The 25,779-nt window shown below is 40.3% G+C and overlaps 2 protein-coding genes across 2 annotated transcripts; one reads left to right on the top strand and one right to left on the bottom strand.

The window, feature by feature from the left end:
• Positions 1–4,771: 4,771 nt before the first annotated feature.
• LOC117300155 (phospholipase DDHD2-like) lies at positions 4,772–20,548 on the bottom strand. Its single transcript, XM_033783876.1, has 16 exons — positions 20,426–20,548; positions 19,237–19,715; positions 18,685–18,937; positions 18,139–18,335; positions 16,076–16,283; positions 15,080–15,169; positions 14,492–14,633; positions 13,601–13,809; positions 12,732–12,994; positions 11,903–11,998; positions 11,471–11,627; positions 9,754–9,920; positions 7,909–8,014; positions 6,685–6,909; positions 6,376–6,496; positions 4,772–5,833 (listed from the first exon to the last, which is right to left on the bottom strand). Exons 1-16 carry the CDS (start codon positions 20,535–20,537, stop codon positions 5,707–5,709), a joined length of 2,952 nt encoding a protein of 983 aa, XP_033639767.1. The 5' UTR covers positions 20,538–20,548; the 3' UTR covers positions 4,772–5,706.
• Positions 20,549–20,661: 113 nt separating this feature from the next.
• LOC117300021 (MOB-like protein phocein) lies at positions 20,662–25,376 on the top strand. Its single transcript, XM_033783671.1, has 8 exons — positions 20,662–20,768; positions 21,488–21,550; positions 22,088–22,188; positions 22,388–22,430; positions 23,192–23,278; positions 23,764–23,843; positions 24,259–24,370; positions 25,125–25,376. Exons 1-8 carry the CDS (start codon positions 20,688–20,690, stop codon positions 25,266–25,268), a joined length of 711 nt encoding a protein of 236 aa, XP_033639562.1. The 5' UTR covers positions 20,662–20,687; the 3' UTR covers positions 25,269–25,376.
• Positions 25,377–25,779: the final 403 nt, after the last annotated feature.

Below are 25,779 nucleotides of genomic sequence, written 5' to 3'. Positions count from 1 at the left end.
TTTTGTATTAACACCTTCTAGTTTTAAACCCGGGTTTTTGCAAGTGAAACCGTTTCGAAAGTAAAGACATTCGAAACACAGGGCAAGCATGGAAATCAATTGGACATTATATGGCTCACACTTTTATTTCAAAATGTTAATAAATACTTACATTATAATGCATGGGGGCTTATAATAGCTGTTTTATTTTAAGCTATCTATATAACGATAAGCAAAAAGTACCAAGTTTGGAGTGCATGCAGATGCAATTAGAATCTGGCGAGATTTGCATCAATGATCCAATGTTTATTTTTGCATCGGGTATAAAGGCCTATGAGTATAATTCGGGGGTTTGGTGTAACAGGTATAACAAACAAATTACGTTATAAATCAATTAAAATATAAAAATCCATCAACATAAGAGACACATTAAAGACAGTGTACACTATTGGTAATTGTCAAAGACGAGTCTTCACAGTTGGTGTATCTCAACATATGCATAAAATAACACCTGTGAAAATTTGAGCTCAATCGGTTGTCGAAGTTGCGAGATAATAATGAAAGAAAAAACACCTTGTCACACGGAGTTGTGTGCTTTCAGATGCTTGATTTCGAGACCTCAAATTCTAAACTTGAGGTCTCGAAATCAAATTCGTGGAAAATTACTTCTTTCTCGAAAACTACTCCACTTCAGAGGGAGCCATGTCTCACAATGTTTAATACTACCAACCTCTCTCTATTACTCGATACCAAGTAAGGTTTTATGGTAATAATTATTTAGAGTAATTACCAATAGTGTCCACTGCCTTTAAAGAGTTTGTGGGTTTGGTCGTTGATGACCAATAGTTTGTGATCATAAAGGGTGGTCTGACGGGTGCTCGCTGAAATAATGTGTCTCTACTAGTATAGGTATGAACTTGACAATAAACTAAACGGACCATTTGAGAAAAAATCGGCACATAATTTTCCTGATGTACAGCCTACACATGTAAGCGTTAATATTTTGTGAGCCCCTCACTTGAATTTAATCCCATGTAGTCAAAGGGAACATTTTTGAGAAAGTCTCGGTCCCGGATGAGCTAAATATTGACGAATATTTGCATTTACAAAAATGCTGCAGTTTCGATGAAAACTGTATTGTATACTTTTTAACTTGACGTTCCCAAAACGAAAAAGGCGCACATTTACACGATTTTTGTGTCCTGATGTAATTTACTTCACCGCGTAAGACCGGCCCCGGTACACCCGTCAGTGCGCAGCGGTCCCGGGCCATCTCTCCCGCCCGTCTGACGGTTTCAACGGCCGGCGTACGGGTGCCGTGATGACGAGCAGGGACGGAGCCCGTTCGGACTTCCGAAGCACTGCGAGATAGATGTTTTGGGGGATTAGATTGCTTCGAACTTGGAATGCAATTTCCCCTCAAATACGGTGAACAATGGCTCGACATTTGTATGTAAAGACAACCCTAGACCCCATTCAACCACATTATTGGACTAAAGGTCTAAAGAGCCATCGAAGAAAATAGTGCATCTCTCGTCAGCGCGTGTCAGGAATTCAAAGAATGTGTGGTATTTGTATTTTTGTAAACACGTTGCAAACATTAAGTGGCGAGCCTTATGTTTAATGCACAATGTTGTGCCTATAACAGGTCGTGGAAGTAGCAATTGGGTCAATTTGTTAAAATACTTGGCAGAAATCAAAGGCAAGAAAACGGAGTTAGACAACGAATGAAAGCTGACAAAAATTTTCAAACTCGGACAATACTTTCCCGTTTTTAAAATGCTCATATCTATAAATTCTCGTTTAAATGTCAGTAGTTTTGTCTTGAAAACATAACCAAAAGACCCATCTGATTTTACTAATTCGTCGTGCAATTTTCTGGCATAAAATGTTTGGAAAAACTTACCAACCCTCCAGAAGTTTGAAACACCCGCCCCTCCGCCATGTCAGTCGCAATGTAAATAAACGCACATGGGGTGTGCATTCGTCGTGCATAGCGTGTTGTTATTGAAATCCACTTGGAACCGGTTTGGTCCAGTTTCGTGACCGAATTGTGCGCTTTTGAGAAAGTGGTCATCTGTCGTCTGCTAGCTAGCTTCAGACCCAAGTTGATGCATTTCATATTGCTTTGCCCACAAGTGGCTAACAAAAAATTGAGCAGTATCCGGTTACCACCCAAGCTCGTTACATTGATGTTGCGTGACTGGTTCACATGCTGTTTTTTGCTTAGCAAGCCTACGGGTTAGCAGAGTGTTAACGCAGGGCCCAATTTCATAAAGCTGTTTAGCAGAACTTAATACTTCTTGACATTAATTTCTCTGAGTGGGGCACCAGCCGCAGTGTGTAAACTTTATGGAATGTTGGCTGGTAACCGGTTTTTGCTAAAAGCAAGATTTTCTTAGCAGGTTTTCGTGCTTACTAAAGGCTTTATGAAATTGGCCCAGCTGATCGACACAATAATACTACATTGGTTTATTGAACTTATTTGTACTCCATTGTGCAACTTCAATCGGCCTGGGCCCTATCATAAAGCATGTAAGCACTTTGAACTTGCTAAGCACATGATAGTATTGCTTAGCAGGAACAGGTCACAAGCCCACGTTTAATGAAGTTTGCATTGTTGTGGCTGGTGCCCGTTTCAATTTTGTCACAAGCCCAAGTTTCATGAAGTTTGCATTGTTGTGGCTGGTGCCCGTTTCAATTTTTGGTAAACTTTATGAAATTTGGCCCTTTTTGGAATGAATAAACGCAGATTGGTAAACCAAGGGAGGAAACAGTCTTTAAAAAAAGGTGATATACCATAGAGTGTTTTTATTATTTATAATACAAGCGAGAGCACATGAATGTAATGTTATAACAAAACTTAGTAATAATAGGCGTACTTAAGTATTTTACCATGTTTTCTTATAAAGTAAAATACTGACAGCAAGAGAGTGAAAGGTTGACAAAACAACAAATACTAAACACATTATCTGGCCAAAGCTCCGCCCCTGAACTCATCTAAACTTATCTAATACAACAAAATGTTACACCTTATGTATCATGCTGCTACCATATTGTTCCCTGTAGGCCTATCCAATAACAGTAATGGATGTTAATAATCATTGCACAAAAAACGCACCAGACTATAAGCCCTTCAAGCCTCGGTCTGGTCACATTGATTTGAATGGGAGAAAATCAAGAAGGTCACGCCATGATAAAGGTATGGGATCACCTCGCTTACATTGCATCCCACACGTTGGTTTCCTAACACTGACAGTGAATACCAACAATGTTTTGCATGCAACACTTTCTGAAACAAAAAAGTGAGTTTTAAAGGGAACGAAAAAAGGGGGGGTTTATTGAGGAAGTCCCTTCAACCCAAATGGTTCTGTAATTTCACTTTTAGGAGGCTCTGAAAATACATCACTCTGAAAAAAATGTAATAATAAGTGTAATTTTCGAAATACTCCTTTTTTTAATTTGATGTAAGCTTGGCAAGATAACTTAATTTGTTCACAAAGTTATGTTAATCATTTTATTAATCGCTTACTACATTTACTTGCTGGAAATACCATTGTGTACCTTTATGAAGATCAGTGGCTATATTCATAAGGCTGCTTAAAACAGAAAATATTGCCCAACTATTTTCTGCTCACCAGAACTGAGCAGAATACCACTCACAAATTGTACACGTGACATAGCTTAGCTGGTAACCTTATTCTTGTAAGCATAATTTTATTGAGCTAAGCTACTTGTTGTGCTTCAGCAGCTCTATGCAATTGGGTCAAAGAAGGCAGCAAAATAGAAATCACACCACTACCCAATTTAATAGACCTGCTTTACAATTAGCCATATTTAGGGATTCATATAGGGCATTACAAGCACATCTGGCAACCTTATTCTGCTAAGCATGTTTTCGCTGTGCTTAGCTACTCTTTCTGCTCTATGAAATGTGGCCCTGGTAGCAAGGCATTTTGAGATCTATCCCCCTCCCATCCCCATCACAATCCCACCCCACCCTGCCCTACTTTTAAGGACTTTAAATCTCTGATAAAAATATATCCTCATCTATTACATTGTTACAACTTTTACATTGGTACTCCTTTAAATAAAACAGAATTGCTTCACACTCTACCTATGGGGAAAGCAAACAAAACAGGGTGTTTTTTTTATCTGGACGATTTAAGTTAACTTTTGGAGATTTTTTAGAAAAAAGCAACGACTTTCGCACCTGTTGTGTCAATGACACCGGTTTTGATATTTTTCTGAATTTCTGCAAAAGAAATAAATAAATAACTCGAAATAACAAACATCTGATGATGTCCCATCCACTTTTTAAAGTTTTTTTGCAGTATGCCCTCCTTGAAAACAAAACCCCCAGTTTGATAACAATGAAACATAATATTTTACAAAAAAGACACAACGAAATACGGATTACAGAACCAAACTGCATCTAATGATAAGTCGATTGTATAATTGTAATGTTGCTCGTCTCATAATATGACAAGGAACAAGTGTACCAAGAAAGACACTTTTTGCTCATATACAAGTTTTGCCCCGAGGTAGGCATTTGTTTGCATATTCTACAGCACATCCTGTAGCTAGGCAGATACAGGGTTGCTTATTAAACAAAACTCTGTTTGGATAATAATATAATTTTGGGAGTTGAACAAAGAATTGACTAGAGTGGGATTCGAACCAACGACCTCTGGATTAACGTGCCGGCGCTCTACCAACATAGCTACATGTATCTAGCCCTATATTGGCGGTGTCCCTATTTGTCAATATCTTTGTTCGGGGTGCCAGTCAGAAGCCATAACAACTGTTAACAGCCGTGTAGCCAGGGATCACACCCAAATTACGATACAACCTGGGAAGCGGCAGGAAACAGTAACAAACAGTACATAATGATGACTCAGTAATGAGTTTCACAAGACCTGTGAGCATAACTTGTTTCCCGATTACAAAGCGGCACCTAGCACAGTTTCAGTTTCAAAAAGCAAACAGACATACAGGTGAGTGACCAACAAGCTTCTTGACCAATAAACTTTTGCTTATTCACACATTATTTCTCACTGGTGAACTTTATGAAAATGGTCATGGTATTTTGGCCGGTAACCCTTTTCCGCTAAGCAAACAAATTATTGTTTTGTGCTTAGCTAACTTTTGTGTTCTTAATCAGCTCAATCAGCGTAATCATCACATACATGTTATTTCAATTGCATATTATTATCAAACAGCTTAAAAGTTTGTGACAGCGTAAATGCATTGATCACATTAAACATTATCGCAGGATAATTTAGTTTATCTACACAGTAGATAAAGAGGTTGAGATTGAATGGTCAGATTGTGAAAGGGTTAATACTGGTAAGTCACTTTTACTAGTACTAGCATGACCACTCACAGGTATGTTCAAAATGACTCATTTGTGGCTCTTAACCTGTTCTTGTAAACGTAACTTTCCCTCACATATAAATATTTCTGTGCACATTTCAAGTTCAACAAGCTTGTAAGCACAACAAAACACAGCAAAGTGTTGCTTAACAGAAACAGGTTACCAGTCAAAATTAGATTAAGTTTACATTGTTGTGACTGGCGCCCCTCTCAATCTTTGCTAAGCATAGAAATTTTGTCAAGCAGTATTAATCCCTCTGTTAATCCCCAGAGGCAAGACTTTGCAGTAAGGCTGTCAAGAGGTGAAGCTTTTGGTAACAGCCATTTTACTTTCACTGATGGGGAAACTTTCTAATGATGTAGCGGCGTGGCTGGGGTTGCTGGCGTTGAGTCTTGCTTTGGACCGTGGATGAGAGGGAAAACTCCAAGTAAGGAGTAGATCTCCTTGAGTATAAGAAGTACAGTATCTTCAGAATCCCTGTAGGAATTGAAAGTTTAAAGTTAATGTTTTATGTTTATACAGACTGTTCAAGACATGTACATTTTTCAAATACTTCTGGGCTCCCATGTTCCTCATATCAACCTTCATCTACTTAGTTTTTTGCTGCCATCCTGAACTCCTGTGTTTGCGCCAAGGCAGCTCGGTGCTGTATACTCCCCAGGGAGCTGAGAAGGATTAACGGGATGTTATTGGCCCAATGACCAGGGCACTAATGTACAGATGTAAAGCGCATTGAGATGGTTATTGTGAAATGCGCTATAAGAATTTGTTATTATTATTATTGTATTTTGGTATTTTGTAGTTTTGTCAGTCCATTGTTAAACATTCTGCCTGTCCAATAGAAAAAAAACTTGTAAGCATTGAACTTTTTCATTCCCTTCATACGGACAAAATGTATAAAATAGTATGATTTTTCTGAACAACATAATCTGAAATTCATGAGTGTATTAATTCTGAAAAGTTGCAATGCATGTACCTTGTACATGTATATTCTGTTCGTGTAAAATATTTAGACTTACCAGTAGCAAGCGTGGCTTCCCAGTGCAAAGAGGTATTCATTGAAGCTTTCAAGTGGTGCTTCTTGAAGTACATAGTCTATCCTTCGTCCGCTATTCAGCTGACCAAGGCGCAGCTCAAAGTCTGTAAATAAAAAAAATTGAGCTATGAATGTAAAAGCTTGACCAAAGCTAGTCTAAGCACAAGATGTTCAAAAGCAATTTATTTTTTACAAGGATCATTATCAAATATCGAGATCATTACACCATCCATATTCTTCAGGCATGAACCAATCTTCAAACTTGGAATCCTACATCCTTTCTCAAACTGACCTGGATCCCTCATAGACATCCCTTCCCTCTCCTTCGCCTGTCTCTTCATCTCCTCCATGCTCAGCTTCTCAGCGACCTCCTCCATCTCCTCCGACGTGACGGCCGGCACCGTCTCGCTGCGGTGGGCGAGAGCAAACTCCTGGATTGAGTTCCACGTCTTCTTCATGGAATCAATAAGGTTCCGTTTCAGATCGGTGCCAAATGCCGTCAGGCTCTCCTTGAGTTCTTGGATATACAGAGTGAGAAGGAAATTAATAAAAATAATAATAATACTAGAAAATGGCGCCCTCCGTTGGTGACCTTTAATATGACGTGTCGCTCACAGAAAAGGGAAAAAATCATGGCAGACCCAAACCAAAACGCACCTCCAACCATGATGCCCCTAATGATAGTTTAGATCCAGATGTTTTGAAAGTTCCAGCGACATCATCACTTTTCCCAACGGGTGAGTAATTTTGATGACGTTTGTTGTTTCCATCAATTATGATTCACATTATAAAGATGTTAACAAACAACTTCCCCAAAGACAAGGATCCAAAGTCGATACTCAGTATGGTACTGGTAGGATAAGGGCGGGCCAGGAAGGGGTGAGGGGGGTGGCTTCTCATCGTGTGACTCAACACACAGGACCAACAGCTTTATGTCCCATCCGAAGGACAAAGCATCATGGTTAAGTATCTTGCTTTTAACCGACACAGGTGTCACACCCGGGACTCGAACCCACACTCTACTGATCAAAAACACCAGAGTTTGAGTCCGGTGCTCTTAACTGCTGCGCCCCGACACACCACAGGGATATACAGAGTGAGAGGGAATAATGTCCTGTAAAGGTACCGTCTTAGATATTTTTTAGCTGTGATGAACAACTTTATGTTCAAGCAGTATTCTTTTTGCAGACATACATGGAATAACAGAAATTGATATCATCAACAAGGAAAGAACAAGAAGTCACAGTCAGCTGGAATAACAAATTTCTAATTGAAAAGGTGATGAAGGACCTCCAAGGCCCAAAAGTAGCTAAGCACAACATAACTATGCTTACCAGAATAGGGTTACCATCCAAAATACCATGTCACATGTACCATTTGTTACTGGTACCCTGCTCTTTTTTGCTAAGCATACAGTTGTGAAGTAACTATTTTCTACTTAAGTAGCCCGATGAAATTTCAAAGGTTTTTATGAGCTACAGCATATCTCTGGCACAGATGGAGAAATCTCGCTTACCAAGATGAAATCTTTTACGTCCTTTATGATGAGGCATCAAGAAAGGTTTGACGTCTGCCATGCTAGGGTGAACTAAAGGTTCAATTCTGTAGGCTACTGGATCAAACTGGAAAGGAAAGTATGTAAGTAAGAAGAAAGTGATATACAACTGTAGACTATCGGTGATTAAAACTCCAAAGTAGAAGTGGTTATTTACTTTTAAATTTTTTTTTTATGCAAGTCGCCAGACACACAAGGCCTGAAGGCCACTTCAAGGTGAGGCTACAATTTTATTTTTTAGAGGCCGTTGCCACCCCCTCCTAGGGCTGAAACAGGGTTACCCCCTTTGCAGTCCATACGGATGTAGGCTTGGGTATCATCAGTACGAAGCCTGGCCGGTAGAGCAGAAAGCACTACCTCCACAATTTTAAGTATCAAGACCGGGATTCGAACCCACACCCTGCTAATCAAACACCAGAGCTTGAATCCGGTGCTCTTAAAGTCACCTGGAAATAGAATTGTTTTTCTTTCAAACATAAGAGTATATGCTTACTAACAATAAAACAATTTTTTTAGTAATTGTTTGTCACGATTTATACGTTTAAAAAATATATAAAGTTGTAAGGGGGGCTGACTCCGCTTTTGTGACGTCAATCGAGGCAGACTTTGCCTGCAATGTGTAAAGTAAACACACGTGCAAAGTACATGTACGTCCAAGTCGTGAGTTGGTACATTTCAAAAAGTGATTTTCTGCATTCAGCAGCAATACACCTGGTCGCCATTGCCGGAAAAAAACTAAAAAAAATTGTTTTTGAAACGTACAAACTCACGACTTGGTTCGTACATGTACTTTGCAATTGTGTTTACTCTACGCATTACAGGCAAAGTCTGCCTCGATTGACGTCACGAACAGCGCCCTCTCGTAAGTGGTATTTTTCCAAAATAAAGCTTTTGTCACTAATCTATGTGTTTTGATGAGTGGAATGTGAATAAACAGTTAACTAAGGTTTTAAAAAATCAGTTCTTATGTAATTTACAAATTTAAGAGTAGACCCCGACCCGAGAGGGCGCTGTTCGTGACGTCAATCGAGGCAGACTTTGCCTGTAATGCGTAGAGTAAACACAATTGCAAAGTACATGTACGGACCAAGTTGTGAGTTTGTACGTTTAAAAAAAAAAATTTTTTGTTTTTTCCGGCAATGCCGACCAGGTGTATTGCTGCTGAATGCAGAAAAACACTTTTTGAAATGTACCAACTCATGACTTGGACGTACATGTACTTTGCACGTGTGTTTAACTATACGCATTGCAGGCAAAGTCTGCCTCGATTGACGTCACAAAAGGGGTAGGCGGAGTCAGCCCCCCAAACAACTTTATGTATTTTTTAAACATATAAATCGTGACAAATAATTATTTAAAAAATTGTTTTATTGTTCGTAAGCATATACTCTTATGTTTGAAAGAAAAAAAATTCTATTTCCAGGTGACTTTAAAAATAACAACAAACGGACAAGGAGAGGACATCACCAACAAGACAACAAGAGTGAGACTTGGTACGAGACTTGTCTAGCCAACACTCAAATGCGATAAGTAATACAATCATAACATCCAATGCTCCTAACAAAATACTCTAGCTATCGGGCAATCTCGGTAGTCTAGTTGGTAAGACACTGCTCTAGAATCGCAAGGGTCGTGGGTTCGAATCCCACCCGAATAATGCCTGTGATAAAAAAAATCACAGGACCGACTCGGGAAAGTACTGAGTATACAGTGCTAACACACATCGGTGTATGGGTAAAAACCCAAAATTAATATTGTTTATCCCCAGTGCAAATTTAACATCTTCTAAAAGGAAAGGTAACTTACAGGGTGGAAAATGTTGAAGAATCCATCACATGTTGGTAGTCTATACTCCTCCCCAAATCGGCTGACCCCTCTGACCGTGAGGAACATTCCGATCGGGGACCCGACGGCGAAGAAACACTGGGGCTTAAAATCGAGCTGTGAGTACTTGACAAGAGGCTGACCCACACCTGTACAGGATCAAACAGACAAGAATAATATTGGCTTCTTAGAGTGCGCTCATATCCTGCACTCGGTGACGCTCAAAGCGCTTCAACGTCCAGTATTTTCCTGCAAGGTTTGCGGGACTAAGTTTGAATTAAAGGGAAGGTACATGTACTGTTTGGTAAATACTCAAAACAAATATGAATGTAAATTGAAAACTGCCTTGGTAACGAGCATTGGAGAGCTGTGGATAGTATAAAACATTGTGGGAAACGACTCCCTCTGTAGTGTAGTTTTTGAGAAAGAGGTAATTTCTCACTAAAATATTAAAAGACAATGAGTATTTTATTCCCATTGAAAGCACACAAATTCGTCCAATAAGGGTGTTTTTTCTTTCATCATTTTCTCGCAACTTCGATGATCGATTGAGCCCAAATTGTCACAGGCTTGTTATTTTATGCATATGTTGAGATACCCCAAGTGAGAAGACTGGTCTTTGACAATTACCAAACATGTACCTTCCCTTTAAGGGATCTACTCCTTTTTACATAGCACCATGTAATGGTTTACAAGGTGCTGTGGCGCAATGTGCTCCCGATCAAACCAGAAAAATCGGGGTGAACCCTTTCTTATTAGGATAATTGCAATGGGTTCTTTTACTTGCGTTACACAACACAATGGACAAACAGCTTTACATCCCATTCAAAGGACGAAGCATCATGTTTAAGTGTCTTGCTTAAAGGCAGTGGACACCATTGGTAATTACTCAAAATAATTATTAGCATAAAACCTTTCTTGGTGACGAGTAATGGGGAGAGGTTGATGGTATAAAACATTGTGAGAAATGGCTCCCTCTGAAGTGCCATAGTTTTCGAGAAAGAAGTAATTTTCGTTTGATTTCGATTTTGTGACAAGGGTGTTTTCATCTTTCATTATTATCTCGCAACTTTGATGACCGATTGAGCTCAAATTTTCACAGTTTAGTTATTTCATGCATATGTTGGGATACACCAACTTAGAAGGCTAGTCTTTGACAATTACCAATAGTGTCCACTGCCTTTAAGGACACAGGTGTCACGACTGGGATACGAACCCACACTTGGCTGATCAGAAACACCAGAGTTTGAATCCTGTGCTCTTAACTGCAAGGCCACGACACACCATGTTTTGTGAATAAGAACCAACACAACTCAACAGAGATTTACACATATGTGTTACCGCAAACTTAGAAAGACAACATAGTGAAACCATGTTTACTATGTATACAGTGCTACGACACATCGGTGTATGGGTGAAAACCAAAATTAATATTCTTTATCCCCGATGCAATATTTAACATCTATTATCGTTGTGGTACCTGCTGCCAAAACATATAGGATTCGAACTGCCTCTAGCTACCGGACAATCTCGGTAGTCTAGTTGGTAAGACACTGCTCTAGAATTGCAAGGGTCGTGGGTTTGAATCCCACCCGAGTAATATGGCTGTGATATTTTTTCACAGGACTCGGGAAAGTACTGAGTATACAGTGCTAACACACATCGGTTTAAGTGTAAAAACCAAAATGAAAATGTTTACCTTCTGATCCTGGTTCATAATCAACGTGCACAGAGTGAGAAGAGAAGTCCAGGGCTGCCGCCGACAATGCCTCCTTCCTCTCTTGCTCAATGGCTTCACGTGTCGCTCTCTCTGCCTCAGCTCGCAATCGCTCCTCCTTGGCCTTTCTGCTCTTCTCCTTTAAGAAAGAAGAAGAACGACAAAAATTACACCCAAAGCCTTTAATACCTGTGGGGCTGCCTTTCCCAATGAAAGTGCCCTTTGCAAAATGAAAATGGCCTTGCCTTTTCAACACCAAATTCCAAGCATGACAGGAGCATTCATTCGCGAATAAAATGTGCCAGACACTTCTTTTACATTTTAAAGGTAATCCTCTCTATTTTGTGGTTGTCTACAGTCTTCTTGGTGTCATCTACCATAAAGTTGCAGATATATTGAAATTTTACTATGTACCTCTTTGGTGGCTTGTTCACTCACGAAACCTCCGAGTTTCTTCCTTGGTCCCATCGGGAGTCCCATCTCCTTTAAGTCCGAGCTACTGCACATGAGCTAAAAACAAAAAACATACCAAGATAAATTTGTAGCAATTCAGGGAGCATATTCTGCACCTTGAACACCCAGCAAGGTGGATATGTGCGCATTACAAGTCTTATTATTATTATTATTATTATTATTATATTAAAGGCAGTGGACACTATTTGTAATTACTCAAAATAAATATTATCATAAAACCTTTCTTGATTACGAGTAATGGGGAGAGGTTGATAGTATAAAACATTGTGAGAAATGGCTCCCTTTAAAGCGATGTAGTTTTTGAGAAAGAAGTAATTTTCCACGAATTTGATTATGAGACCTCAGATTTAGAATTTGAGGTCTCGAAATCAAGCATCTGCAAGCACACACTTTGTGTGACCATGGTGTGACAAGGGTGTTTTTTTTTTTTCATTAATATCTTGCAACTTCGATGACCGATTGAGCTCAAATTTTCACAGGTTTTTTATTTGATGCATAGATGTTGAGATACACCAAGTGAGAAGACTGGTCTTTCACATTTAGCAATAGTGTCCAGTGTCTTTAAGCCAGTGTCCTTAACTCTTTCAATGCCAGCTTTGTTTTGCGTTCTGAACATAAAATGCCCAGCTTTTTTAGCTTTTTCAAAATTCTGTATTAAAAAAAGTAAATAGGTCTGTCTAACCAAACAAAATGTTTTGTGCGGACTTGTGTTGCCTTGGTCATCCCAAGCTTCAGAGAATGTTATGAATAGTGGACTCAGTTTCTTTACCAAGCTTTCCATGTCCACTCGCTCCTCCTCAAACTTTGGCAAAAACTCTGTAAGGCCCAACTGAGCGAGGGAGCTCTCCAGGGTCATGACCTCTTCCTCAGCCTCCTCCTCATTGGTCAGGTTGGCTGTGAGCTGTGATTGGTCAATGGGCAGAGGCAGCGGTTGGTCGGGCGTGACTGGGGTATCTGTATTGGAGTCGGACATCGGTAGGTTGGGGGTCGCGTCTCCTTGGTGTGACAGCAAATCAAAGGCAATCAAGGACCCTGTTGATTACAAAAAACACATTGATTGGTAAACCATCTTGTACTATCATGGAAAAGGTCTCATACTTCAATTTCAAAACAAATAACTTGCAGGAAAACAATACTGAGCGCTTTGATACACCACTAGGGATGTGATAAAGCGTTATATAAGAACGCACGGGTCGAATTGACAGAGAGTTAGAACTAGTCTTATCTCGAGTTAGGATGAGTTAACTTAGGACTAGCCTGAAGTCTTTAATATCTCCTAGGACTAGTCCTAAGTAAGGACTAGTCCTAACTCTTTGTGAAATCGCCCCCTGTATTATTATTTTTATTATAGGATGCATGCTATTATTTATATATGGAAATGCCTCTAGCTACCGGGCAATCTTGGTGGTCTAGTTGGTAAGACACTACTCTAGAATTGCAAAGACTGTTTTGGGTTCGAATCCCGTCCGAGTAATATGCCTGTGATTTTTTTTCACAGAGCTCGGGAAAGTACTGAGTATACAGTGATAACACACATCAGTGTATATGGATAAAACCAAATTAATACTCTTTATCCCTGATGCAAGTGTCCATCTATTAAATTATTTATTATTATTTGACAGAGAGAGCCCAGCTCACCTAAACTGTGACCGACGAGAGACACTTGACCCTGGAAGTGAGGATTTCGGTGTTTGAACAGCTCAAACAGATGATTGATCTCAGAGTTTACTTGCTCGGCGATCTTCTGGGAGTAGGTCGGGCTGGAGTAGAAGAGAATGTCTAGTAGGGTGTCGTTGGTGAATCGTCGTAGACGGCTGATGCTTGGTAACGTGATGCGCCGTAAACGTCTATTGGAAGAGGAGGATGACTTTCAAGTTTGTTTGCAGTTCTAATATAACGCATTTTACAATAACCAATTCAATGAGCTTTACATTAGTGCCCTGGACGTTAGACCAATAACATTGTTTCATCTTTCTTAACTCCCTGGGGAGCCCCTTAGGGGTAGCCCCCTGGGGTATACTACCTGGGCAACCCTAGTGCTCCATAGACTTTTTTGTATACAATATCAACCTCTACCCTCGCAAGTAGCCATTTATACTCCTGGGTGAAGAGAAGCAATTATAGTACATCATCTTGCTCAAGATCACAAGTACCATGACCAGGATTCGAACCCACACTCTGATTACTTAACCACCAGAACTTAAGGTGCTCTTAACCACTCGGCCATGACACCTTATGATCTGCCCCTCCGAAGAACTCTGTTAAACTCCCTCACGGGGATATCAACACCAAATAGGCATTAACCAATCCCTTTCATACAATCATTAGTTTAACGACTAGAATATGAATTGCACAAATTACGAAATTGTGAGTCAGTAACTAGACGACAATACTTTTATTCTAGTCATTGTGAAATCAGCGGTTAGCTCGGTAGGATTCGAACCAACAACCTTGTGATTACCAGTCTTTATGAAATGGCTTTAAGGGTTTGAAAAATAATTTGGAATTCGAGGCACAAGACAAAGGTACCTGTCAACACCTGTTGCGTCCCCATGCAGAGCATCATACCAGTAGACCGGGAGGAACTCAATCCGTCCGATTCTCCCGTCATCTTGAGCATGCTTGAAGTGAGACTGAAGAAGACTGAGTGAAACTGAACGGAAATCATCCACTGAAATACCAAGAGAAAAATGCATTCAAGATCGTCAAGATTCAATTCAATTCAAATAACATCTATTTCTATACACAACAAACCAATAATTTCAAGTACAAGAATAATGCAACAATAAATGAGGACGTAACCTTAGGAATTAATTTCACAAATGTTGGAAGGATCCCCTATGGCACCCCAGAACCCCTGAAAGATTGATTGGAGGGGAGGGGTGTGGGAAACCACAGAACCTAGCACAGGCTCTCAGCAAGACATGTAACGCCTGCTTCAAAGAACAAATGGCTCCAATCAAAGGGTCAGTTCAATTTTGTACCTGAAGTAAACGAGTGACAAATATTTTAAGCCCCTCAAAAAAAAAACTACAGAATTTTGGGGCTGACCCCCCTCTAAAACTTGATTACTTGGGACAGTTTACCGACAGAAGTGAGAAATTATTTTGTTCTTACCGCATTCAACAATACTTCTGAAGCGTAGATCACAAACTGGTCCAATTCCGTGAATGACAAAAACCAGGTGATCAACTTTGTTGGGTTCACCTGCGAGACAGAAAACATGGCCATTTTTTATGCGATTTCATTATATTTTGCTTACACCAGTATAAAAAGATCAAGAAAAGAAAAGAAAACATATACAGTAAAAAGGTTCATAACAAAATATTTTACAAAATTTAATTTGCAAAATTGATAGTTTGTTTTTACCCTCACACCGATGTGTATAACGCACTGTATAGTTGGTACTTTCCCGCGCATGTGCAACAGATTTACGCAACTCTCCTGAAAACATTGCTCTGTGATTTTCACTGTTTTTCTCGAAAACTTGATGACTAATGAAGCTCAAACTTCTACAGGTAAATCTTCAAACATCTTCATTCACAGTCAGTAGAGATCCATATCATGGCAAAACAAATTATCTGCAAAGGGTATCAAAACCCTTTTAAGGATTCGGGTACTTTTTCAAAATGTCCACAGATTTACACTAAACTTACAGGGTTTGAAGATAATGATAGTGGAAAGCTTCCCTTCAAATATTACTAGCTGAGGTTGTGTAGTTTTTGAGAAATGAGTAAAACAAGTCACAAAATAATTTTAGTCTCATGAGACCAAAATTATTTTAGCATGTAAAATCCCCTTAACCAGTTATGATATTATACCAAAACCATAGCATAACTGGTTAATACGTTTTTACATGCTAAAACTGAGACGAAAATTATTACTTTTACTCATTTCTCAAAAACTACAGCACCTCAGTAAGTAAAATTTCAAGGGAAGCTTTCTACTATCATAATCTTCAAACTGTGTAAGTTTAATGTAAATCTGTGGACATTGTGTTTTTTGTTAGGAAAAAGTACACCCTTTAAGTGCCTTTAAAAATACATGCTAGCACAACCTTACTTTTAAGAAAACACTTTAATTCAAAAAAAGGTCTTTGAGAGGAAAGCATACCTTGTTGAATATTCTCCAAATCATCAATACCCCTCTTGACCACTCTTGGCCTCATCTGACCATCGGGAGACGTCCCAAAGTCGTCTGGCTTGGACGACGGCCGGAAGTGGACAATGACATTAGGGTTATGCATGACAATGGTCTCCCCGTCGGAGAATTCCAACCTCTTGTGCCAAACGTTGTTCTCGATGGCCGACTTGTATTCTTCCTGCCAGGGAAAATAATGGAGATTAATTTTTAAATACAGCTCATACATATTCAAAGTTCATGAATATTCATGATATCAACTCATTCTTGAATCATTCAAACTCAGGCAAAGAAGTTTGAAGGTAGCGATGTACAGTCAAACAAAACAAACAGTGAGTACCAGGTGATACCATTTGATACTAATAATGAAAACATTAATGGATAATGTAGACAGTTGCTAAATTCGTCAAACCTAATGTAAGCAAATCAGGGATATGATGCGGGAAAACTCAATATCTATTCCTTATGGTCATTGCCTTGGTGCTCCTTGAAATAACCAAAATATTAAATTTCCTCGAAGAGGTGCCTTGATCAAGGAGAAAGCACATTGGTGCTTTTTGCCTTCAAACAAAGAAGCATCAGGCCTGGAAATTTTTTCCAGACAAGCCCAATGTATAAATATTTCTTATTATCATCCTCAAAAAAGAAAGCAAAAACCATTAATGTATTTCCTATGAACTTCTGGTAACTGTTGGAGCCAGTTTGTGTATCTCTGAATCTGAATTATAAAGCCTGCAAAGCATCCTACTGCAAAGCATCCTACTGCAAAGCATCCTACTGCAAAGCATCCTACTGCAAAGCATCCTACTGCAAAGCATCCTACTGCAAAGCATCCTACTGCAAAGCATCCTACTGCAAAGCATCCTACTGCAAAGCATCCTACTGCAAAGCATCCTACTGCAAAGCATCCTACTGCAAAGCATCCTACTGCAAAGCATCCTACTGCAAAGCATCCTACTGCAAAGCATCCTACTGCAAAGCATCCTACTGCAAAGCATCCTACTGCAAAGCATCCTACTGCAAAGCATCCTACTGCAAAGCATCCTACTGCAAAGCATCCTACTGCAAAGCATCCTACTGCAAAGCATCCTACTGCAAAGCATCCTACTGCAAAGCATCCTACTGCAAAGCATCCTACTGCAAAGCATCCTACTGCAAAGCATCCTACTGCAAAGCATCCTACTGCAAAGCATCCTACTGCAAAGCATCCTACTGCAAAGCATCCTACTGCAAAGCATCCTACTGCAAAGCATCCTACTGCAAAGCATCCTACTGCAAAGCATCCTACTGCAAAGCATCCTACTGCAAAGCATCCTACTGCAAAGCATCCTACTGCAAAGCATCCTACTGCAAAGCATCCTACTGCAAAGCATCCTACTGCAAAGCATCCTACTGCAAAGCATCCTACTGCAAAGCATCCTACTGCAAAGCATCCTACTGCAAAGCATCCTACTGCAAAGCATCCTACTGCAAAGCATCCTCATGGCGTGTCATGGCCGAGTGCTTTAAAGAGCAACCAGATTCAAGCTCTGGGTGTTTGATCAGCACAGGGTGTGGGTTCGAATCGCGGTCGTGACACTTGCCACATAAAATTGGGGAGGTAGTGCTTCCTGCTCTACCGGCCAGGCTTCGGACTGATGATACCCAAGCCTACATCTGTATGGACTGTGTAAAAGGGGTAACCCTGTTTCAGCCCTAGGAGTAGGTGGCAACGGCCTCTGGACAAAAATAATTGTAGCCCACACCTTGAAGTGGCCTTCAGGCCTTGTGTGTCTGGCGACTTGCATAAAAATAAAAAATAAAAATAAAAATAATCACACCAACTTGTTGTAGAGAGAAAATGAAGAAATTTAAATCTCAGACGTGGGTGGAAAAAAAACTATAGGGAAAACCCCTGCAGCCAGGTAGGGACTGAAAAACCCAATCCACATGCAAGGCTCGGATCCGGGCTCGAAACCGGGATCCACAGAGGTGATAGGCAGGGACAGAAACCACTGAGCCAACCTGACTGTCATATAAAAGTGAGCATGGTTTACCTCAAGTCTATCTGACAATCCTTCCTCATACGGTAGGAATCTGTTCTCTCCGTCACTCTTGTAGAACCATGTGCAGCGCCGGACACTAGAGGGAGTCTCTTCCCAATAGATGGGCTGCCGAACACGCTGCTGCATGCTAACATCAAAGCGCCCTCCATTGGTGGAAATTATAACATCCTCATGGGGATTCATTTGACCTATGAGAACAAAAACAAATTCAGAGGGTGCCATCTACCAAGGAGAAAATGCGTTGGTGCCCTTCCCCTTATAAAAATGAAGCAGTGCTTGTGGTGGTGGTCAAGAAACAAGACTAAACATTTGTTGGACTTAGAGGCATAAAAAGCCTCCTCCAGCTTGAAAAAAGTGCATCGCATGAATGGCATTTTTACACTAGAGCCATGTTTTTTTTTTTTTACAATGAACATATATGGCATCAAACTATGGCTCGGTTCAAGACTAGCCGGGTACCTCATATGTAATGTCACATTTAACACTGTGATTTTCAGATGGTGGTCAAGAAACCAGACAAAGATTCGTCAAACTTACAGGCATAAAAGGCCTCCTCAAGCTTGATAGAGTCGATGATGCTAAAGGGACACCATATCTCTCCCCTCTCAAACTCCTTGCAGTAGAACCAATGAGGGCGTATAGGTTGGTATGCCGAGGTATTCAGGGCTTGGTGCTGCGGTGGCGATCCGGGGAGAGTGAAGGCACCCTGCTGGGGTCTGGTAGGGGTCTGATGGTGGCCCTGAGGGTGGGATGAGGCTGCCGACATTGGGGGTGGCATTGATGGATCAAACTACAAGTTTAAAGGGTAAATTACAAAGATTTACAAAGATCAGCGATTTCAAAATATCACTCAAAACACACCTTTTCCATACTTGTTTATTTCTCATTGCTATGTATTGTTAATTATTGATTGCTTGTTATTATTGTTATAAAGCATTGTGGTACCTTTTTGTGTAAGAGCGCTATATAAATGATTCTTATTATGGTAAGGATACTACTATATCAGCCTGGGTAAAATTACTAAGTGTTTTATCCTTTCACTCAACACTCCTGTTGAGGAGAGTGAATGTTTTACTGCGAGCTACTCACCATCGGCTGAGCTTGTGGCCCTCCTACTGGCTGTGAAGCGCCATCCATGCCGGGAAATATCACTGGTTGGTAGTGCTGCCCTCGTACGCCGTATCCAGAACTAAATGTCCGACTCCCTTGCGGAGGTCCAGTGGGGGGTCCTGACGGTGGTGGCCCACCGGGATTCAGCGGCCCAGATGGGGTGGATACTTGGGCTCCTGGGGTGCTCATTGGAGGCCCATTAAAGTACTGAGTAGATTGGGGCATAGTAGGAGGACCGGAGAAACCGACAGACTGGTGAGTGGTTGACGGGGCATAAGGAGACGCACTACCCGCTGGATTGGTGTTCGATGTTGGTGGTTGGCCCATACTTGAGAAAGGGTCTGCTGAGGCACTTGACGAAGCTGCAGGCATACTGAAGAATGGGACTTGGGGTTGGACCACTTGGGTTGATGGCACGTCGGCTGTCTGGCCAAGGAAGCTGTCTGCCTCTCCATCTTCTGCAAAAGGAGATTAAAAGAAATGAATTACATGTATGAAGTGTTGTATAATCTTTGTCTCTACATTTGAAAAAAAGTTTCCACATGGCGCCACCACTTTTTCATTCGATATGAAATAATAAAGTATCTAATTTGCCTCAATGAGATATCCCTTTTTGTAAAATTTTGTTTAGACTAGCTAGAAAGGAAAACTTTTGTTGGTTAAGGAACTTAAGCTATTTCACTGATGTTTTCAATCAATGTATTTATTTTTCTGAATATAAATTTATTTTTTAGGGAGAGATGGGGGCAGCGGTGTGGGGTAGGAGTTAGCAGTAGTATAGACTGTACTGTGTAGCGCTGGTCCTGGGAGTGGGAGTGCTACGTTTACGACGAGAAGCCACCCCCCTTCCTGGCCCCACCCTTTCCTACCAATTGATTGTACTGCTGTGTAGGAATAGGATCCCGTTTCTTTGGGAAATTTGTTTGTTAAAATCTGTACACAATGTGAACCATAACTGCGAACGACAACACCCGGATTATTCCTCCCAATATCACAAGCAAACTAAAATCAGCCACGCCCAATAACTTCACAGACGTTCGGCCGGCAGTTCACACCGGCAATCGTTTTGATGATGTTTGCAAATAATACATACGGAACACATTTGTATTTACAAAGTTACACATTTCTCAAAATTAAAAATAAACATAAATTCATCAAAATTACTCACCCGTTGGGAAAAGTGATGATGTCGCTGGAACCGGTCTCAAAACGTCTGGAGCTAAACTATCATTAGCAGAAAACAACAATAAAGGAGGAGCATTTTGGTTCGGATCTGCCATGATTTTTTCCCTTTTTGTGCACGACACGTCATATTAAAGGTCACCAATGGAGGGCGCTGTTTACGAAGAATGGGGTCTGGGATCAGCCTTTCGACAATAATTATACAAAAGAGTGACCATTGAGGGCTTGTTAACCAGACTAAACGAAAAATGCGAATAATCATGGCCGACACAGCGGAGATCACAGAAAATTTGGTTCTTCGGAGGATTCGACCGGGGGTTAAATTGGAGGTACACATTAAATTTATCGACCATAATGTTACTACTTCTTATCCTCTTTAATTTATCCTGAATAGTGTACATTTCAGAATTTGATTAGCAACAAAATTACAAACTCGACTGCCTGTCAAAATGTCACAGAATAATTTCAGTTCCGGTTTATTATGCGAAGGGGGGGGGGGGGGGGGGGTCGTTGATGACATTGGGGAGGGGGAGCATTCATATTTGAACTTAATATGTAGCTTTACAGTAATCATCAATTCAATGGAAAAGAGTCTGATCGTTACTCTTTATTATATGTCCAAATGATCAAAACAACAAAAAAGTATCTTACAATAACATTAAAAAAAAACATTTTTTACAACATTCCCCAACAATTTCCTTTAGTTTGACAATACAAATTAATTGATTACAGAGTCAATGAATGTTAAATTGTCAATTCAATCAATCGTTCTCTGCTACGTACTACCTAGTGTCCTGCTCCTGTTAACAAACATACTTGAATCCCCTTGGTGACCAGAGTGCGTGTTACTTACATGTAATGTACATACATACATCCACCAAGGAAGTTGTAGTATCTATACTTAACAAAACTGACAAGAAAACAGACCCGGATATCTACCTCTAGCCTGACTTGGACTAGGTACATAGTGTACACTTCATCGGACATGTCCGATGTTCCTTTACTCATCTTGCATAATTCCAACAAACCTCTCTTTACATCTTTACAGGACTTCAATAACTGGGTCGATCAGTCGTTCGAAGAGATGGACAGCACCTTGGCAGTACAACAGGTATGTGTGACCTCCACTGCCCTGCCCCCCACCCCCCAAATCCACTCCTGTCCGTCCCACTCTGCCTTTTCTTCAAGCTGCCCAACCCAAAGTTTATTTCTGCCTGCAAACAGGAGAGCATTCCCAAAAGGCTCACTTTCTCAAGGAGCTAACATTGATCTTAAAATGTGTATCAATCTTAACTGCTAAGTAAAGTGTGAATGTCACAATACAAATCACTGCTGGTAATCTTGACAACGCATCTCAAGATGAATCTTAATGTTTTGTGAAATCGAGCCCAGGTCATTCATCGTCTTAAAAACTCTAGCTTTTCAGTGCCAAGAGATTGTTCCAACTTGATGTCAAGCATTGTAAAATCTGCCTTTTTTCTTTTTGCAAATCAATAAACAAATTTACTGCGTGATGCTTAAATACCATGTGTTGAACACAGGAGTTAAATCATTGTTCGGAGAACCAGCCACTCAACAACTATACTATCAGCAACTATCTGTACTTTGTCATATGCTTACAGGAACACTTGTTTTGTTTTGCTTTCAGTACATTCAGCAGAATATTCGTCATGAAATCAAGAATATCGACTTCATTCTGGAAGCGCCAGAGGGTCAAGACGAAGGAGTGTGGAAGTATGAGCATTTAAGGTGAGAAATTACAACAAATACAATCTCCTCTGGCGTGTCGAAGGTGACAGAAAAGATCCATGAACGTCGTCTCTAGCTTGCCGCTAGTCAAACCATTCTCTTGGGACCCACATGGGGCGCAGCCTTTCAGGAGACACCAGCTTGGCCAGTGATTGTATCTTATTTGACAATTTTATTGTGTATTTCTTTCTTTGTGCAGACAATTTTGCTTGGAGTTGAATGGACTTGCAGTTAAACTGCAGGTAAGTCATAACGCATGCATATTGACTTTCTTTTCTTTCAATTGCTACTTTTCCTCATGTTCTTGGACTTTATAAAGTGAACTCTCTGTATTGCTTCTAATTGATTCACAGATGGAAAGGAAACCCATATGCTTCAAGGCCGAGTTACACTGCAGCGATATGCTTCAAGGCCGAGTCACACTGCAGCGATAACGAAAACGATAACGATCATGCCGCAAAGAGAACACATTCTGTTGGTTGAATTGCTCTGCGCAGAATACGCACACGCTCATCCAACCAATGGAATACGTTCTCTTTGCCTCGTTATCGTTATCGTTATCGTTCTCGTTAACGCTGCAATGGGACCGGGCCTTATGTGAAATATTTAACTCAATTCTAAAAGTTTCTCTTTTAATTGCATTTAACATGGAACCCAGATGTTTTTCCTTGTAAATTTTATACTGGAATACTATTTTGGAGAACAGCAAGGCATTGACCAGGGCCTTAGCATCAGCTCTACATGTACTGTAATTCAACTGTCTGGGCCCACTTTCAAAGAGCTGCTTAAACGTAACATATAGCTAAGCACAACAGAAATTGGTTACCGATCACATTTTGTACCAGTTGTGACTGGCTGCCAGCTTATGTTTGTTTAGCAAAAACATTTTAAGCAAAATTGTCTGCTTAAAAGTAGCTCAATGAAATTTGGGCCTTGCCAATCTTTCCCATCTCACTGAATATTCATAATTTATACATATATTTTTTCCTTGAATATTCATCAGACTGAATGCAACCCAGACACCTGCACTCAAATGACGGCAACTGAGCAATGGATATTCCTCTGTGCAGCGCATAAAACACCCAAAGAGGTCAGTTTACTCGATCAAACATTATTTCATTTCATTTATTCTGGTTGTCAAGCCAAGGACTCTTAGAAAAGGGAACTTAGTTACTATAATAGCCAAGAACCCAATGGAGAGAAGACAAGGAAGTAAGTTGTTGTCTTTATATATGGAAGGAAAAGCATGGATAATTATTTAAGGGAAAACCCAACACAGTCATGTAGGGCATGAAAACCCAATCCACATGATTCGAATCGGGGTCCTACATGTAGAGGTGGAAGGTGAGGAAAGAAACCACGAAGAAATTCCTACCACCCTGGTTTCGATTTCCGAGACGAAAGTGAAAGCGGCCCTTAGAAACTTCTTCTCCTCTTTTCAAAAACATTTTTGTATGAGCAACTCTGAATTGTTTAAACATTTTTCCCACAAAATCTGAGCGATGGAAAAACAAACACTTGACGGATTTGATGTTAAGTTGTATCCCGGCTCTTTTGTCCTTTTTTTGTTGACAGTGTCCAGCCATAGATTACACAAGACATACCTTAGACGGAGCAGCTTGCCTTCTTAACAGCAACAAATATTTCCCCAGCAGGTAAGTGGAGTAGAGAAAGAGCTCACATTTGCATTACAGGCACTGGAGACCAATGTCTGCTGAAGTAGTTTTTGAGAAAGAGGTAATTTCTTACTCAGACCTGAAGCCTTTTCTTTGGCATCTGAAAGCACACACATATGTGCAACAAGGGTGGTTTTTTTTTCTTTAATTTTTTTCTTGCGCCTTCGATGACCAATTGAGTCCAAATTGTCACAGATTTGTTATTTTATGCCTATGTTGGGATACACCAAGTGAGAATACTGATCTTTGACAATATTACCAAAGGTGTCCACTGTCTTTAAACTGGCTTTTCGTCAGCGGACCACTGAAGCCTCTTCATCTCTGATACAATTCAAATGTCAATTATATTGTTTTTGGTGTGAATATAGAATTATCTGTTGTTCTCTCTACCCAGGGTGAGTATCAAGGAGTCATCCGTGGCTAAACTCGGCTCCGTCTGTCGAAGAATCTACCGGATATTCTCACACGCTTACTTCCATCATAGAACGCTATTCGACGAGTACGAGGTAAGGTCAAATCAAGTTAATCCTGGCGTAGGAAAGTGTTCCGGAAGGTGATGCTCTGAAAAAAAGAAAAACAAAGCTATTTGTCAGAATTTGCAGTCAATATTGCTAAATAGGTATGAAAAATGTACCAAAAGTAGGAAGTGTTAATACACCTGGGCCCAATTTCATAAAGCTGTCTAGCAGAAAATACTGCTCAGCAAAATATGAGTGGGGCACCAGTCGCAACAGCGTAAAATGTTGGCTGGTAACCTGTTTGTGTTAAAGGAACACGTTGCCTTGGATCGGACGAGTTGGTCTATAACTGAGCATTTGTAACCGTTTTCTTTTATAAAATGCATATGGTTGGAAAGATGTTGTAAAAGTAGAATACAATGATCCTCGAAATTGTGTGGTTTTCCTTTTACTGCGCGAACTAACACGGTCGCCCATTTATGGGAGTCAAATATTTGACTCCCATAAATGGCCGATTGTGTTAGTCGACGAGGTAAAAGGAAAACCGTGCATTTTCGAGGCATGTTTGTGTGGATCATTGTATTCTACTTTTACATCTTTCTACCCATATGCATTTTATAAAAAACGGTTACAAACGCTTTTCAAAGACCAACTCGACCGATCCAAGGCAACGTATTCCTTTATAAGCAAGATTTTCTTTTACTCAGCAGGTTTTTGTGCTTAAAGGCTTTATGAAATTGAGCCCTGGAATTGATGTGGTTGTTTTATGTAATCAAATATTTCTCTACTTTTTTATTGTCAGAACGAGACGTATCTCTGTCGACGTTTCACCACATTTGTCACCAAATACAACCTGATGTCAAAAGATAACCTCATTGTACCAATTCTAGAGCAAGACAAGGAAGGACTGGAAATAGCAGAGCCATCAACCGAATCCTCTGCTTAAAATTTAGAAATATTTTAGGATTATGATTATAAAAACATTTTTTTTACTTAGAACCGAAGCCTCGACTCGCTTGGTAAAATTTACCCATCTGAAAAATTGAAAAAAAAACAAAAAAAAAAAACATCAAATACATATAAAAACGGGAATTCTGTGCCATGCTTACCAGAGTGATAACTCCGCCCCGCCTAAAATATGCACTAAACTGTTTATGACGTCACATTCTCAAAAATCGCCCCCAGTCGGACCAAGAATTCCCCCACCAGAGGCAAATTATTGGACGATAGCTATTCTTTGAGCATAAAAACGTGGGCGTGACCTCAGCGTCCCTGTAGTGTTTTTGCGTAACGCAAGGAGATTAAACACAGTGACATTGGCCTTTTCCAAATTTTGGCATGGGGCCCCAGCTCTGGCTTGGGCCAAGTCATCAATGTTTGAGCAGTGTGCATTTTGTATGATGTTTCCAATATCAAACGAAGCCTGGAGCTGAAGCTGAAGCCTAAGCCCAGGGTTT

Source organism: Asterias rubens, chromosome 15, assembly GCF_902459465.1.
Source record: "Asterias rubens chromosome 15, eAstRub1.3, whole genome shotgun sequence".
NCBI classification, from domain to species: Eukaryota; Metazoa; Echinodermata; class Asteroidea; order Forcipulatida; family Asteriidae; genus Asterias; species Asterias rubens.
Note: the sequence above shows the minus strand (reverse complement) of the source record. Positions and strands in the feature narration are given on the sequence as shown.

Bases quoted from the DNA above. Each gene is read 5' to 3' on its own strand.
- LOC117300155 (XM_033783876.1), bottom strand. From the start codon at position 20,537: ATGGCAGATCCGAACCAAAATGCTCCTCCTTTATTGTTGTTTTCTGCT. The intron at 14,634-15,079 runs GTAAGAACAAAA...TTGGTATTTCAG, and splicing joins CAGAAGTATTGTTGAATGCG to TGGATGATTTCCGTTCAGTT. The intron at 6,497-6,684 runs GTCAGTTTGAGA...TTTTATTTACAG, and splicing joins GATGTCTATGAGGGATCCAG to ACTTTGAGCTGCGCCTTGGT.
- LOC117300021 (XM_033783671.1), top strand. From the start codon at position 20,688: ATGCGAATAATCATGGCCGACACAGCGGAGATCACAGAAAATTTGGTT. The intron at 20,769-21,487 runs GTACACATTAAA...ACATCTTTACAG, and splicing joins GACCGGGGGTTAAATTGGAG to GACTTCAATAACTGGGTCGA. The intron at 23,844-24,258 runs GTAAGTGGAGTA...CTCTCTACCCAG, and splicing joins AACAAATATTTCCCCAGCAG to GGTGAGTATCAAGGAGTCAT.